General features: G+C 46.1%; 1 protein-coding gene across 4 annotated transcripts in view; it reads right to left on the minus strand.

Annotated features, from left to right (window-relative positions):
• Window positions 1-7,409: 7,409 nt before the first annotated feature.
• Window positions 7,410-17,302, minus strand: part of LOC138449069 (zinc finger protein 547-like) — a 128,128-nt gene continuing 118,235 nt past the window's right edge. For all 4 annotated transcript variants that reach the window (XM_069604741.1, XM_069604740.1, XM_069604739.1 and 1 more), the window contains one exon: window positions 7,410-13,373. In XM_069604741.1, coding sequence (XP_069460842.1) covers window positions 12,562-13,373 — 812 coding nt within the window. In that variant the 3' untranslated portion in view covers window positions 7,410-12,561. The remainder of the gene's footprint in view (window positions 13,374-17,302) is intronic.

The following is a 17,302-nucleotide window of genomic DNA, read 5'->3' on the forward strand; positions in this document are numbered from 1 at the left end:
TGAACTGAGATCTCCCTTCTCGGACCAATCTTACAAATGTCCAACAGTTTATGACTGTCCAACATGGTGACAGCTCATGGATCTCTTCCATTACTTAAGTAAGATGCACATCCTCAGAGATGTTAGTGCTTTCCCACAGCAGAAGGCATGTGCTCTTGCAGTACAGATGTGGCCAAGGCACATCATGAAGACTTTTTATGGGTCAGCCACAGAGAAATGTATGCTGCAACCAATGAGTCTATTGAAGCCGGTCCTATAGGACTTGTGACGATAGTATTTGTGTGACCTGCCAAGGAAATATCCAATTGCAAAAAAGAAGTTGAAAGACATTCCTCCGTGAGGTGATCCGAGGAGGTGACACCTACACTAGAAAAAGGGGAGACACAAGCCAAGATGCACTTTGTTGACCTCTGGATGGAAAAAATGAAATAAGGTGTGGTGGTTGTTGATTCTCCATTTATGGGAGTGGGGCCTCTGCTGGAGGCTGAAACCCAAGGAGTTCCATTCTAAATGCTGTAACATGACAGCATTCCTTTTAGAGATACTTTATGGGTCTGACTGCACTGCAGCTGAGAAGGATGGAGAGCGGGAAGTGTGATTAGTCCCTAATCCTGGCCTCTGCATGTGAGATGACTAATGCCCCCCAGCAAGACTTAGAAATGCTTCATTGTTCATGGGTTCATAAGCAGGCCAGCAGATCCATCACCCAGACCTCACCAGCACATTTGCGGCATGCAAAGCGGTCAATGAACCAGCACTCACTACAGCTGGCAGGCACCACCATCGCCACTCCGATCATGAACACACACCGTTCCAGATTGCAAAGCGGCGACTCAAGAGCCTTTAAAGGAACCATTCAGGAAATTGGTAACCAGGCAGCTGCCATGACCGCTTGCATTTTTATGTGTATAGAGCAGTCACAATGAGTTTCTTACATTGGAGAAGGGAGCAGGGCCATTACAAAAACTGTCAAAATGCCCAGACAATTGGTCTCTGCAAGTGTACCCACCCACCCATAATGAGAATAATAAAGCAAAGGCTGGAATATAAAAGGACACTCCATGCCATCAGTAGCGTGGAGTTTGGAGGCAGATGGAAAGGAGCAAGAGCGAACAAAGAGAGCAAAAAGCAGGGAGAGCTAGAAGCACAAGGAGGGAGCGAGGAGGATGGAGGGAGGACGTGGAAATCGGACTAAGGAATACCAGAGAAAGGGAAACATTGTGGATGTAGGATGGGCAAAATAGACTGAAAGATGGCAGGGAAAGGAGAACAGCAAGGAGGAAGGAAGATGAGTTTAAACCCAGAGGGGAATCAGAATAACCAGACTGGGGAAGAGGGCAAGGAGTGAAAGTGGAAAGGGAAACAGGAGGTGGTATGCGGAATAAGTAGGGCACACAGTTGAGAAAGTCCAGTATAGCTATGCCGAGACTACTGAATGCCCAGTTAATCCAGAGCTGGAGTTTGTAGGGCCAGAGTCTAAACCCCGTAAAGAAGTATATTTTAGTCAGGCTAGCCGGACAAAATGTGATGGAGATTCCAAGGACACTAAAGAAGAATTGGTAAACAACAGAAGAATATAAAAGGAGAGACTGAACTCAACAGACAGCATCACGCTACGTGGTGGCTATAAAACCAGCTGTGGTGGAAATAGCAAGTACATCAATTATACAAAGCAAAGTTTCCCAAAAGTTCCCAGCCAATGACTATTGACCAGGAAACTCCTTGGGATAGCTGAGGTCAGGATGGATCCCTATCGATGAGCCCAGGTACAGGAGACCAGAAGAAGAGCTGAGCCTGTGCCCTACTCCTAAGGAAATAGCACAAGGGCAATAATTATGTCATCCTGAACATTGACAGTCAATGTCATATATTCAGATCAGTTTCAGGAGGATCGGGCTTGCTGAGAAGCTTGAGCGTGCCCAAGGAAACAGGGCCTGAGATTTTAAACAAACTGGTGACATTGGGCCTCATTACACGGTAGGCGCTAAAAAATGTGATTTACCGTCATGGCGCTATTAGCGTGTCCGCCATCGTAGGAGACCGCTAATAGCGTTCCATTACGAGTTAGCGGACACGCGCATAGGGCCATGCCGGTAAATGACCCTACCGCCATGGCGCAAAAGCACCTTACCGGCTCCGACCAAAGTGCTGATAGCACCTCCGCCCTCATGCTGCACGCTATTAGCGGTCACCGCTGTTAGCGGTCACTGCTATTAGCGGTCACCGTAAAACACCGGAAACCGGAAATAGCGTCATCGCACCGGAACGGGAAAGAGCCCGGCGGCCATCTTTAAAAACACAATCCATTGCCATCCCCTGCACTCAGGACCTGCAGCAACACCACGACTGGCAAAACCACATCCCACAAGAACAAACAATGCCCAAGGCCCTAAAGAAAGCCGATGCGCGCCAGCGTAAAGAACGCTTCTCAAACGAGGAATTGAAAATGCTGGCAGACACCCTGGCTGCAAATGCAGACGTAGTGTTCGCTAGCGACATGCGGCGCCCGGCACTCCTGAGAAAAAAGGAAATCTGGGCTGAGGTGGCGCAGAAAGTCAGTGCGGTGGGCTCCACCGCCCGCACCGTAAAGGACGTGCGCAAGCGGTGGGATGATCTGCGCCTCCGTGTACGCAGCATTTTATCGGCCAACAGGAATCTGGCCATGGGCACAGGAGGCGGAGGTGGATCCCCGATGAAGATGCAGGAGTGGGAGGAGACATGTGCCAGCACCATTGGCATAGAATCCATCGAGGGAGTGGGCCGAATGGAGTGTGGTGTGGCAACAACGTCAGACGGAGGTGAGTGACCACGCAAAACACAGCAATGCCAAGCATGAGTCCCTCCCCCAAATGTGAATTGGGAATCAGCTAATGGATGGGGTCATCACACACACATGTACACAACCCTGCATATATGCCCTGCACATCCCCACACAACCACATGCATGCAGCACCTCACACACATGTCACCCTGACACATGTCCGGATGACCCACCCATCTTCCCAACAACCTGCAGGCCCAAACCAGATGTCCAAATCCAAAGAACTGCAGCAACAACAACATATGCATGATGCACGTTGACCCATCACTGATGTTATCCCTGTCTTGCTCCCCCACAGGGTCACAATCTGACAGTGAGGAGCTGGACTCTGCAACGCAGGCCCCACCACCCAAAAAGCAGGCCAAGGGAAAGGATGCAGGCACCAGGCCCAGTACATCGAGGGGCACTGGGATATCTGGAGTGGCCCAGCGTTCAAAAGCCACCCACGCAACGACCACACCAAGGGTCGAAATGCCATCCGACACTGTGGCAGCACCCCCACCACCCACCCCCACCACTCAGGAGCCAGTGCCAGAAGGCACGCCGTCCGCAGCCAATAGCTCCGTCGGGGAAGCAGCAGCCACGGCACCTATGAGTGATGTGGATGACCCATGTACGACACCGGAAGGGCAGCGTACACCCAGCACCCAGCTGTCCCCACTCCACAGACCATGCAACACATCTAATGGCAGCATCCATGAGGTGCATGCCGGAGATGCAATGGATGGGTCATTCAGTCCTGTGGCGAGCTCACCTGATGTCGGCCACATGCAGCAAGCTGCGCCGAGGAGTAACAGGGGCAGGGCCGCAGACGACACCATGAGCCTGATACGCCAGCGCCAGGAGGAGCTCAATGCCCTGGTTGCCCGGCAAGTGAGCGAGGCTGCCTCGACCAGGGAGGAGATCCGGGTGTTGTCAAGGGACATGAAAGCTGCCATGGACAGCAACACGACGCGCCTATGTGACGAGATGGCCGCTGTGAGGCAGGTCCTAACGCGCATTGCTGAGGCGATGGAGAGCATGCGTCACTCACAGGGAGCAGATCAACCAGCCACCCCCTCGTCTACTAGCTCAGACAGGCAACCATCCTGCGCAGGTCCAGCCGGTCCTTGCGGCGGTCAGACTCACAACCCCCCAATGGTGGTAGTGGAGGAGGGAAGTAGGGCCAGCCTGTCCCTGTTGACACTTGGGAACTAATGCAGCACTGATGTGCACACCATGTTCGGAGGAGTTGTGGGGGGAGGGGGGTGTGGGTGTTCGGTGGAGTTGTGGGGGGAGGGGAGGGAGGGTGTTCGGTGGAGTTGTGGGGGGAGGGGGGGAGGGTTGTTGGGGTGGAGGGTACATGCACGTTTGAATGTCATAATGCTCAATACACACGTAATGGCATGGATAATCACATGACTGGACATTGATCATTGTGTATGTGTGCTTTATTGTTGAAGGGTGCACTGTGTTTATGTCCTCCATACACCCCGTGCCCTGAGCTGAACACCAAGTGCACCCTCCTAATCCATGTGCATCAGAAACAATGGTCTATCAGGTGCTGCCGCACAGCACGTCCCTCATGGGCATCCCCACCTGCATGACCTGCAGCCCCCTCTCCTCCATCCTCATCCCCGTCATCATCCTCAGACGGTGGTCGCAGTTCTATGTCAGGGGGCATTGGCACATTCCGTCTGATACACATATTGTGAAGCATGACACATGCCATGGTGATCTTGGCCACCTTCTCATGCCCGTACAGGAGTGCCCCGCCCGACCTGCTGAGGCACCGGAAGCGTTCCTTCAATAGGCCGAATGTCTGCTCGATCACCACGCGGGTACGGGTGTGTGCATGATTGTAGTCCTCTTCGTGCCTGTTCTGTGGGTTCCGCACAGGGGTAAGGAGCCACCTCTTCAGGGGATAACCTGCATCACCTGCATGGGTGCAACAATGGGTATGTGTAAGTGTCTACATAATGTGGAGCGTGCACATATCACACAAACAAACATTGCATATTCAACGACATCCACTGATCCAAGCACGCATGGCAATCAGGGTAACTGCAATGTGGGAAGGTGAGGTGGTCCTTGCAAGTGGACATGCACCATGCATGCATACAGCAGGGATTGCCATGTCCCGCCAGAGTTTAAGTGATTTGTGTTTCCTGGCCCTGGCAACGTTAGGGCCACACTGCTAGTACACTGCCATTCCTTAGTTGATGTCCCCATGCTGTTTGATGGCAATTCTCTGGTGGGGTACGGGTGTGCCTCACCACAATGGCTACAGGGGATCCATTTGTATGCACTCATGTGCGCGGACCATTTCTGATGTTGTTCAGCGTACATTTCAGTTGTGATTTTGATATGCATGTTGCTGATTTGTGTAATGGGGGAATGGTGTGTTGTGCGGTGTGCATGTTGTTTGGAATGGCCTGTTTGGCGTAATGGATTGATATGTTTGCCGTGGCACTCACTTCCAGCATGTGGTTTTGTCTCTGGTCCATTGTGGGCTGCCTCACTGTACAGTGATGCAAATATGTATGTCCATTCTTCTCATGACACCAGTTCACGCCCAGTTGGAGTATGCATCTCCCCCCCCCATTCACGCCCAGTTGGAGTATGCATCTGCCCCCCTCCCTCCCATTCATGCCCAGTTGGAGTATGCATCCCCCCCCCCACTCAGAATCCACATCACACTGACATGTGGTCGGCCTGCTACTCACCAAGTAGCCACGAACGTTGTCCAGCATGTCGCTCCATGTATCGTGGTATTGTCGAGTTCCGCAGGACCATTGCATCATGGGTTGAACCGGGATATCGGGCACAGCAATGTGTGATGATCTTATTGGAGTCACATACCATTTGGACGTTGATGGAGTGGTATTGCTTTCTGTTACGGTACACTACCTCATTTGGCATGTGGGACCACCAGTTCTACATGGGTACAGTCGATGGCCCCGATGCAACTTGGGATGCCTGCCAGTGAATGGAAGCCAACTTTGGTGTTGGAGATCTCCTGGGCAGTCCGTGGCATGTATATGTGTTGACTTGTGTGCTGCAGGAGGGCATCGAGCACCTGGTTCAGTGTGCGTGAGAATACTGGTTGTGATATGCCATGCATCTGACCTACCGTATGCTGGTAGGAGCACTGTTACTACCTTCAGTAGAGGGGGGATGGCAGTACGGATGTCAATGAGACTCACAATGTCGTTGTATATCATGTCTACTATGGTGGTGATGGTATCCCAGTCCAGACGGTACAGGGTGTGTATCTGGTCAGGGGTTAGGTTGACTGGACTGGCTCTGATCCTGGGAATTGGTGGCTGCCTCTGTGGTATCACTAGGTGCACTGGTGGTGCTTGCTGCGCCTGTCTTGCCCTCCTCCTCCTCCTCCTGCGTCTCCTCTGTGCTGCCTAATTGTTGTTGTAGCTGCTGCACAGCAATCATGTCCTCTAGCCCATGTAATGCTGCTAGTAACGCATCCATCTTGGTGTGGGAATGGGTGTGGGGAGGGGTGTGGTGTGCTCTTTTGTGCTGCCAGTCTCCATTGCCTCCACCTGTGCTGATTTTGTCCACCTGTGGCAGGTGGGAACTCTGCTGTGCTCTTTTAACGTGTGGTTCGCGATGCCGGTATTAGCGCCTTGCCGGTAAGGGTTCTTTGGGTCTACTACATGCCGGTATTGCCATGTACGCATGGCTCGTGATGCCGTGATATTAGCGCTATGCCGCTATTTCCGGTCTGAGGGGCCGCGCGCTCACGGACTTGCCGCTAATAGTGCCACCGTACTTTGCGGTGCCGCTAATAGCGGTATGTCCGGTTCGTGATTGGGGAGGGGATTTACCGATACCGGTAATCCCTTACCGGTAACGGTATGTCCCTACCGCCTACCGTGTAATGAGGCCAATTGAATCTTCAGAATGCAGATACCGATAGTTAAATGGGATTCTTGTATCTGTTTCTGTGTCTCTGTAGGAAGACAAAAAGACCTGTAATAGGCCCAGGAATTGCCCCTGGCGAAACCATCTTATTGCGGACAGGGAGTTACTTTAATTTGGGAGTGCTCTGCCCTGTGAGCATTTGTTGAACGTTGCACCCGGGTTAACGATCTGATCAGAGACTCCCTTGTGCATTATGAATATTCCCTGCACTTATCATGTTTCTGCCCTCAATTGGTTTCAGAGACATATCCTACCTTGGATTGCCCTACTTTCTGTTCCTTTCTGAGTGTACTGCACAATAAACCTGGGGTTTCTGATAACCACAGCCCCCTGAACTCTCTGTTGATCCCTTTCGCCATACCAGATGAATGAGAAACTGGTGGTAGGAAGGAAAATCCAGGAGCCAGTAGGAGAAATATGCACATGGTTATGATGCTGCCCATTATATCCTGATGATCCTTCTGCTCTTTTTTTTAAGTAAATTGCCTTTTAGAGTAGTGTTCTCCAGCCTCAAATATGTTGCCCATCACTTTTTCAAACTATGGGCAAAAACTACACAAAACCAATAAATAAGAAATGTTGCATTAGTTACAAAAGTGAAAATATACTTAGAATATATATGTGTATATACCTTTACCAATTTCCAAAAGCTTAAAACACATCGAACTTTAGAAAAGTACAACTTTTATTTGTGCCATTTATAGAAAAGAAATGCACAATTATTTTGACAACTTTAATGAAAAACACATGTGCATGCAATATTTGCGACTTTTCTTTTAGAACACCACATCAAAAAATAATGTACAGTGCTATAAAACCAAACAAGGTCCATTAAGTGTAAGTAGCCTTGTCACCAATTAAGTTAACATACAGTACAAGTATTTTTAAGAGGCTTGCGTACAATGTGTGCTAGTCCACATTTCTAAGTTGTTTCGGGCATTCATTTCACTATTTGGCTGCATGAAGAAAGAAACAACGGCCATACACTCTGGGACTCCATTGCGAGGGAACCATAAGCAGAACAGGATTTACTTTGCTCAATACATCTAAGCACTTGAACATTTATAGGGCAACTTCCTCTTTTGCTAGTACCCCTGCATTTGGGGTTGGACATTGCATGTAACGGCCCGCCAGTCCAAGCCGAAGGTAGGTCCAAGCGTAACAAGAGCCTCGACAATTGCTCGGGTCGTTGTAATTCCTGTACACCCCCGAATGCTAAGTGATAATAGTTTTGGGGTCCTTTTTTGGAACAAACAGTTGATGCGCTTTGAACGTGTACTGATTTCCCATTGAAAAACTGCAAACAGCAAAATGGCTACCAGGAAAATAGAAAAGAGACATTGTGCCTCATTACAAGTGTGGAGGTCCGGAAACAAGGGTGCCGGTAAGCTTACCAGAACGCTTTATCCGGGTGACACACTACCGGGGCCACTGGGCACGACAGGTCGACCCTGTCGGGCGCATTAGCCCCGGTAGGCAGTGTCGTCACAGAAGCACCGGCACCGTTGGTATCGGAGCCGGTGCTTCAGTCTCCCCACTCCCATGGAGTCCTGTGGCCGTAATGATGCCCCTTTCCAGTTTTAGCAGTGCCCAGCCGGGATGCAGAGCCAGAGAAGAAGGCACCATAGGACAGGTAAGTAGTCAGGGTGTGGATTAGTGGGTGGGGGAGATGTAATTGAAGAGAGGAGAGCGCGAAGCAGGGGAGAGCGGGATGGACTCCGGAGAAAGGAAATGGCAGCACTGAGAGAGTGGTTCAGAGGCTGCAAAGGAATGCATGCTTATGCCATATGTGCAAGCTCACGTTTCTAGCCTTCTAATTGGCTGTCATTACTCCCCTGAGAACTAAAGTGAAGTAGACTAGCCTTTTAATAGAGAGCACTAGAATTCAAGCCTTAAAGCAGATATGCATCATAACTGGCATCCAGTTTATGGCCACAACACAGGTATGATAAACTCTCTGTTTGCCATTTTGCTCATAATATGAGCGTATTACCCACTTTTGGTGAATAACAATTCTGCCACATTTTTTTCAGATTTTTTTTTAACCACAAAAATATAGATGGTAAATTTGGGTAAGGTATAAAGGAAGGGGGGAGTGAGGGATGGAATGAGTGGCGTTGGTGGCCTCTCTCCACTTTTTGTTGTTAAAAAAAACAGTAAAATGCAAAGTATGTTTATATATCCATATGACCAGCTGAATTCGGTGACACTTGGAGCCTCTGTGCAAATCCCAAAGCATTACCACAATGTAGGAATGTGTGAAAGTCAATGGCAGTTGCAGGTGTAATGAAGTGAGCTTGCAGACATCATCACAATCTGGAAATGAGATGCGCAGGTCTCTGAAGCAAGACACATCACTTGTCCCATCTAAAATCACTGGGGCCCTTGAATAAGACAAATCAAACAGGTAGTGGGATTCACAGAATTCCCCCCCTTTGCCAGTGGGAAAACCTGCACTCGATCTGTGACAGTCAGCATTGGAGTTGGGAAAAGTGGACTATGGAGACTCTCTGTTTAGGTTCTGTAGGCCAGGAGAGATGCTAGAGAACAGGACCCAAATTCTGATTATCTGAGCAGAGCTGACACTGCTAACAGAGATGGGCTGCAGCTTCTATAATCTTTATTTTTCCTACCACCGGAAAATCTGCACTGGACTAGAAAACCACACTTGCAGCTTTGGAGGTAAAAGGACAATGGAGAAGATGAGGGTAATCCAAGAGTGCTTTCTAGCCCTCCAAAACAATGTCATTAGGGCACCCCTTCTCTCCCATATGATACACGGAGAAAGGAAGTGTAACCCTCACCCAAACAGACACAAGATATCCAGAGAGAGTGCCCCTTCTTCCCCATGCTAAGAAGTGGCCTGCAATGGGAATACTGCATGCCTTCCTTGTGCCTTGCTGCATGCACAATGGGACAGAGACCCCTGCAGCCTCTCCCCTCACTGAAACAAATGGGAGAAAAATCCACTTCAAACCACAAGGAGGACAAGACGTTTTTCAGTATTTGCATCCCTCAAAGCGAATGCTGTGCACACCCAATGGAGAAATATGGCCAAAGGACAGTTGAGGAGGTAGGATGTGGTAGGGAGGGACATCAGTAAATAAGGAGGGGGGCTGTAAAAGGAGTAGTGCAGAGGAGAGATGGAAGACCATTCAAGTAGAGGACAAGGATAGAAGGAGTGTTAAGGAGGAGTGGCAGAAGACTAGTAAAAGAGAGGAAGAGGGTGAAAGGAGTAGTGAGGTGGCAGACCAGGAGCATAGGAGGGTGAAAGGAGAGCTAAGGAGGAGAGGTGGAATATCAGGTGGAGTGAAAACGTTGGCGGAAATACTTTGAGGAGAGAGATGGATTGATATGTAGCTGATATTAAAGAGGAGAGGAGGAAAGTTCAGAGAAGGATGTTGGAGAAGGCATGCTAGGCCCTAAGGAAACCAATGTGGTAGAGGTGGTAGAGGTGAATTCTAAGCCTGGAAAAGGTGGAGGAACCTGAGTGTGGCAAAGCACTTATAAGGTGCAGGCAGAGCACCAACCTAGGAAGGACAGGAGGCATGCAAAGGGGGTTAGAAGGAACCCCAGAGGAAAGGAGGGGGGAGGTGAAAGGAGAGAGTAGGCTGTTGAAGGAGAAGAACCAAGAAAAAGAAGAGAGAGTGATGCACAATCCGAGACAAAAGGGTGGTGACATGAGTTTGGGTGGAGGTACAAGCACTTGGTTGAGGGCTGAGGAGATAGAAAAGTAGGTAAAGGACAGATTAAGAGGTGCAAGAAGGTCCCCTTAAGCAGAAGGCCATTGGGATCCATCAAATAGGTAGACTAGGATGGGTTTTGGCAACAAGGACCAAAGTCAGGACCTCAAGAAAGGAAGGTGAAGAGGGCTCCCTGGCTTTGACAGTAGAGAAGCTCAAGGGGCCAGTCATTTAGTGAAAGGTCTGAGAGGGCATTTCCACATCGCCTAACCCCAGCTCTCACCAAGGCCCAGCCATCACGTGCTGGTTCACATAGGACCCTGAAACCCCACAAACGGGTCTTCCTGGAGATCAGGATTCGAAGTAGAGGAAAGAAGAGTCACCTGGGATCTATCCTAGGGAAGAAGAGATGCTTGGGTACTAACTCAGGAAGAAGGACTCACCTTGGGAAGAGTCACCTAGAGACTAACCTAGGAATCACAAATTGTACAGAACTTTTCATAGCGTCAGAGACACTTATGAATCCCCATGATCCTGACAACAGACACAAATTATCTTAAACTATATTTCTTTGTTGTGTCCATTAAATCTGTTGCCTACACTACACCTTTCCTCCTTTTATCAGACTCATTTTCTCGTTCACATGTTTTCTGTCTTTCTTCCTTCTTTTTTTGCTATCATGTTTTAATTCAACCCTCTACCTAGGCTGCATCTATTACTTTTTTGTGCTATCCACCATACCAATGCACCTTCCTGCTGTATCCTTTTCCACTTCTCAATTATCACCACTTTTCTCCTCACAGCCTAAGGTCACTCTGCCCATTTGAACCATGTGACGTAGCATGTTCTCTTTCCTCTTCCCCATGAAGTGGACCAGGCTGCTGTATCGCAGGAAACATTCTTCCCTGTTTCGCTCTTTCTCTCCCAACATGCTTTATCGTGACTGCATTCCTGGACTGCTTTGATGCTCACACCATCAACAGGAGACAGGGTCCTCTGCTTGTATCTAGACTCCACCCCAACACCACACTACTGGCAGGAGACACCTTTTCTGCACACTTTCCTGCATTACCTCCATGTTTGGAATGGCTGGAATGTGGAAATGTGGCAGACCGTCTACGTTGGCCAACAGAGAACTTCATCTGGATGACATACTGATTATCCCCCAGAGTTGTCTGTGCTATATGAGTTTGTCATTGCACAACTGTTCTTATTGTGTGAAAGTGAGACTGTGGGTGCCAAAGAGCAAATCGATGGCAAAACAAGGCCAGTCTGTCTGGTGATAGATCATCTGCGAAAATGGGGCCTTACACCTCTCTTTTAATCTAGTGCCGCCAAACTACAAAAAGCTCATGGCAGAGCTTAACCCATCGATGTTGCATATTGGCAGGCCCTCAAGAGGGTCTGTGGCCCTCCTATTTGCTTTAACTTGAACAGACATCTGTACCATTCCACGCACAGTTTAGATTTTGCTCTCTCATTTCACTGCAGCTTCACACTGAGCTAAGGCCTTTTTTCTGCCCACTATCCTCCATAAGATTCCTGTTTCTTCTTAATGGGTGTATGTAGTGTGTGAAAATAAGCAGGTGGCTGAACGGTAGCAATGTGTCAGAACCTTTACATTGGCCCACTTCATCCGGATAAAATACCAAGTCTGGCCTAGTTTTTTGTATGTTTAGCAGAGAACAAAGTTTAGAGACTAGCTTCAATGAACTAGTATTAGCTTTTTTGCATCAATTCACATACTTTAGGGTTCATGTTTGTTTTGAAGCTGAGCAGTACACTTTGTTCACATGCAATGACATAAATGAACTCCACATTAGGCTAAGAAGCTAATTTCCTTGAAGCAGAACATGCCCTTTAAGCGAAACGTGTGTTGATATTTACCTGAAATTATCAATTTAACAGATTCTATCATTTTGATTTTTGTGGCTTGTGCACTTAACTACACGGTCATAGTAAATCGATCAACAACATGGTATAAAGATGTAGCACCACAGAGTGACTGTATTCCATTTTAGGAGGTTGCTATGATTGCATATTGGTAGATACTGTCTGATATTTAATGGTTTTCTCCCTGTCTCTTTGCCTTTCTGAAATGTAACCATCTCATGCAGTGAGTCCGGATAAATGATGTTACTCAGCCAAGACACCACTGTAGGAACATTCCTCTTCAACATCCTTCGCATAGACTCCACGTCCTCTCTCCATTTGAGACCGCTTATGAATTCTCTGATGTCTAATAAGAACTCCTTTTTGATTGAATTTTTTGCCACATTGAGCGCACTGATAAGGTCTCTCACCTGTATGTATTCTCCGGTGCCTACCAAGAACTTCCTTTTGATTGAAACTTTTCCCACATTCAGCACATGGAAAAGGTCTCTCTCCTGTGTGGATTCTCTTGTGTCTTACAAGAGCACCATTTTTATTGAACCTTTTCCCACATTCAGTACACTGATAAGGTCTTTCCTCGTAATGTGTTCTTTGATGTGTGCTTGGACGAGTATTCCATGTAGACCAGTTATTGCTTTTCTCATGATCAGTAGATACGTATGGTCTTGTGTCTACATGGGGTCTATGATGTCGTACGGGGCTGTCTTTTTGGCAGAAGTTGTTTTCACTTTCAGTAGATTTAAATGGCCTCCAGTTTTCCAGTGTGTTTGATGCCCAAGGAAGGTGTTTTGCATTCCTCAAAGCATTCTCATGTTTGTACGCAGTTGACTTCTCCAAATGCAGCGTGGCCTCGTACAATTCTGAATGTTTTGGATAGCTGGACACGCTTCCACAATTATTCGGATTATTTCCTGCCCATGCATGGCTTCTAGAATGCACTCCTTTCTTAGTATTCTGGGGTGCACTTGTGTTGGCCAATGAAGCTTTGCACAGTGCATTCGCATTATGATTTACAGAAGGTCCATGATCTAGTTTTATGTTCGTGCTTCCTTTACCTATGAAAATCAATATGAAAAACAGTATTAAAATGCATTAGCGATGATTTTAGAAAATGAATACTGTATAATTCACATAATTAGCCACAAGCTGTCAAAACATTGTATACCAGTTTTGCTGACTATCCAATCAGAGTTTAAGAATCTGGCGTATGCCTACAACACTCTACACCTGCGCACACAGCAAGCAGTTGGAACAAATGCAGTGGGCAGAAAACAGATACAATATATAAAGAACAGGGAGTGGGTTTGTTGATCTTGGGCACTCGCAGCTAGGTGAGTGAACACAGTCTAACAGCTATTGTGTAAATAGATTAGCTTCAACCAGATTGCCTTTCATTAAGGGCTCTCTTACCTCAAACTAAAAGCAGTTAAGCTAGCATCAGTAACATGCAGTGTTGGGATTTTTGGAAGCCACTGGCAAAGACAGGAGCCATGACTGAAAGTCAAATTCTAAAGATGGTGAGAACTAACAGCACGCCACCTGCAGAAGGCATTTTACATATACACCCACCAGTATCACATCATGGCATCGGCATATTTGCATTACCCTTGCATGTAAAATAGGTCTAAAGCCCAATGGAGAAGCAGCATGTGATGCCACATACAGCCATATTGTGCAACTTGGAAACCTGTATGGCTCTTCCTTGCTACATTCTGGTTCTGACATCACCGCTCACCTGCAATAACTCACTATGGTTGAGTTCTGATGTTACAATGCTTGGCTGAAGAGCTGACACTCACACATGTAACCCCTCCTCTGCTAAGAATGTGTATGTCACGGTCTAGGCAGTACCCACCCAGTGCTTTGTTAGTAAATGACATACACATTCTTTATGCATTTACTACTAATTGTGGTTAGCAGTGCAGTCAAATGTATGCAGCAGTAAATGGGTTATCATGTTGAAGAAGGGCATTTTTTATTTGCTTTTTTATTATTTCTCATACAAGTCAGTCACACTTATTAACAGTTAAGGACATAGTTCATGTATTTAATTAGAGTGCTGCTGGACTTCAGGACAAAGGACCCAGAAGCCACACATATGTTAAGCTACATAATAAACTTACATTAACTCAGAAATATTTTGTTACAACAAATTACAAGCTCTGTATTTGTGTTTTTCTTTTAAAAATGCAGATTTTACATTTACACTACAGACCCTCAGTTTAGACATCTTGTATCAAAGATAATAATAGACAAACTATTGAGGGAAATGTGATGGGGTGCCTTGAAACACGTGTGTATAGGGGCGCTATAAATGCCATATCATATCATATCATTAGAGAATCACAGTCCAATGCCATAATAGAAGGAACTCTGCCTAGGCCTGATGCCTGTTCAAAGAGTGTGGCTGCCTCCAAAATGCAATCCTAATAACTGATGTCATGGGGGAAGTTATATGACCCGTGATCATCCCCGCTAACCCGACCCTTGACCTCCACTCTAGGCACATGCTCATCCACCTAGAGTTTGCAGTAGGTTTTCAGTCAGAGAGAGTAGTGCTGTGCCCACAACCACACTTCAGTAAAGGGAGGATACCTTCACATTTAGCTGGAGAAAGCACCCCCCTGAAATCCTAGCCCTTTTTCTCATGAGACTCTTCTTACCAGAATGTTTAAAACCCACTTTTACTTTGTATAGTTTAGCATGTTATATGGAAGGCCTGTATTACCCATATATGTAGGACGCTTTAAATTGTTTCCTTTTTCCTCATACCACCATGAATACTGATTATGGATTGAATAAAAGCATTTAGAAGAAAATGAACAAGATTCGTGAAAAATCAATATTTACTTGCCACGTATATGAAATAAAACAACATACTGTGGCATACTTTTATCTAATTTATTCAGACTACTACTAGCCTTTAGGAATACATCTCTCACAATCCATTTCTGTTAGAAAAAAGTCATAATACTGTGATTCTTTGTTTACTTTTAGCAAAAATCCTTTTTCTAAATAAGCGGCTACAGGCCTTCATTGTGTTCATCCATAGTGTGATATTTAAATGTGTTGACCCATGTCTGTTTGCAATTCTTTGGCACAGATTTATGGTACCGATATATACATGTTAACTCAAACGTGCACGATAACATTCAAGAAAGTACTTCAAGATCATCTCATGAAACAAAATGCACAATCCAGTAAGGACAATTAAAAACAGTTGGCTAACTCCAGAATTTGTTGTAGAAAAAAAGAAAAAATCTGTTTTCTTTAAATAATTTCACAGAAAAGGAGTCCGCTCAGCCTGCCTGATCCTATCTGCACACTTTGCCAGCACACGTGGACTTTGTTGCCTCTTTTTCAGTACATGTTCCTCCCAACTATATCAATGTGATGGCCATTTTTAAAACTCAACTCATCAACATCAGTCATCCGTTCCACTCGCCCACTCTTGGGAAAGTATCAGATTGGATGTGTTTGCATTTTATATTATAATGGCTTTCCCTGTGATCTCTGGCAGCAGCTTCGGAACTGGAAGGGTTGATCTGTGATATCATGTCGTGCCATTGAGCGGAAAGTGTTATAAAAAAGAAAGGTCAGATAATATAGAAACTTCCCTCTTAGCTTTGCTACTTCCTACGCCCACCATCATGATTCACCCGACTTTTCCGTCAGGTAATGGTGGAATCCCTGACACGTGTTCGGAGATCACGTGTGAGAATGCATAATTTTCATTTTACAGGTCTCTTCAGTGACACCAGTTGCAGATTTGATTAAGTGCAATTTATCTTGGCAAAAGAAAAGCTTTTTCTACCCATGTACCCTTTACACAAACAAAAGACAGTTTCTCAGCACTTCACCAAACAGAGTGTGGGTTTATTCCAGGAGCTGAGATGGGATACTTATCACATTTGTAGATGTTATCTCCTTTACCTGCTTTGAAATTGGTAAAATATTATTTTACCATCAAACATATAAAGTGAAATTACAATCTCTATCTCTCCTAACATATGCATATGCTCACCGTAGTATGTTGTTTTACAGATTATTTTACACATTTAAGGGAAATGAATGGAGACTTTTGGCCGGGTGTGTAATCCCAATTATTGCACTAGAGCTTGTGTAACCATAATAAGAAGTTGTGCCTGCTCTATTAACAACACTGGTTTTCAGCCCATGATGTGCACTCCCTACAGTATTGAAGGCATGCACCAGAACTGAGAATGTATTCGGGGTGGGGAGGGGGTTGAAGGCGACATGAGGACCCAATGCCATTATACAACTCAAGGAAGGGTGTCAAGTACCATTATCCTCAATTTGAAAAAACAAGATTTGGTTGCTGTACAAATCCACATCTAGACGCCACTTAGAATATTGTGTCCAGTTATTGGCACAGATTATGAGAAATCACATTGATATATTGGAAAAAGTTCGAAGTTAAGCATACAACTAATTAAAGGGAGGTAAATAGTGAGGTAGGATCGAAAGCCTACTTATCTCAGAGTATTTTGCATAAATAAAAAGAGACGGTTTGCCAGGGAACAACAGCAGGAACTCATTGCCACCTATTCAAGTTGGAAAGAAACATATTCAATTACTGACATTTAAAGGTGTTTTAACAAAGTTAAACATGATTCTTTCTGGTGCTTTGGTGGCCCTGTCAGTGTTTCTGCAGCAATTCTAGACGATTCTGGTTAAAATGCTAAAAGGCACTGATGCCATGACTCAAAACACAGATTCTGACAACCAGCTGAACAATGGACCTGATTTAGTTTTTTAATCAGGGCTCCCCTTAACATGGACCAGGAACAAGGAGGCTTCAGAGCGTGTTGTACCACTGATGATTAACATATAATTGAAATCAATGTTCACAATGTGAACAAGATAAACTAAAATGAAAGTAAATAATGAACATGTCAAAGTCCAACACCAGAATGTATAAATGGTTGCAAAGTACTGAATGATGTTCAGGGTATTTTGCATT

This window comes from Ambystoma mexicanum, chromosome 1p, assembly GCF_040938575.1.
Source record: "Ambystoma mexicanum isolate Mex_15411 chromosome 1p, UKY_AmexF1_1, whole genome shotgun sequence".
In the NCBI taxonomy this organism is placed as follows: Eukaryota; Metazoa; Chordata; class Amphibia; order Caudata; family Ambystomatidae; genus Ambystoma; species Ambystoma mexicanum.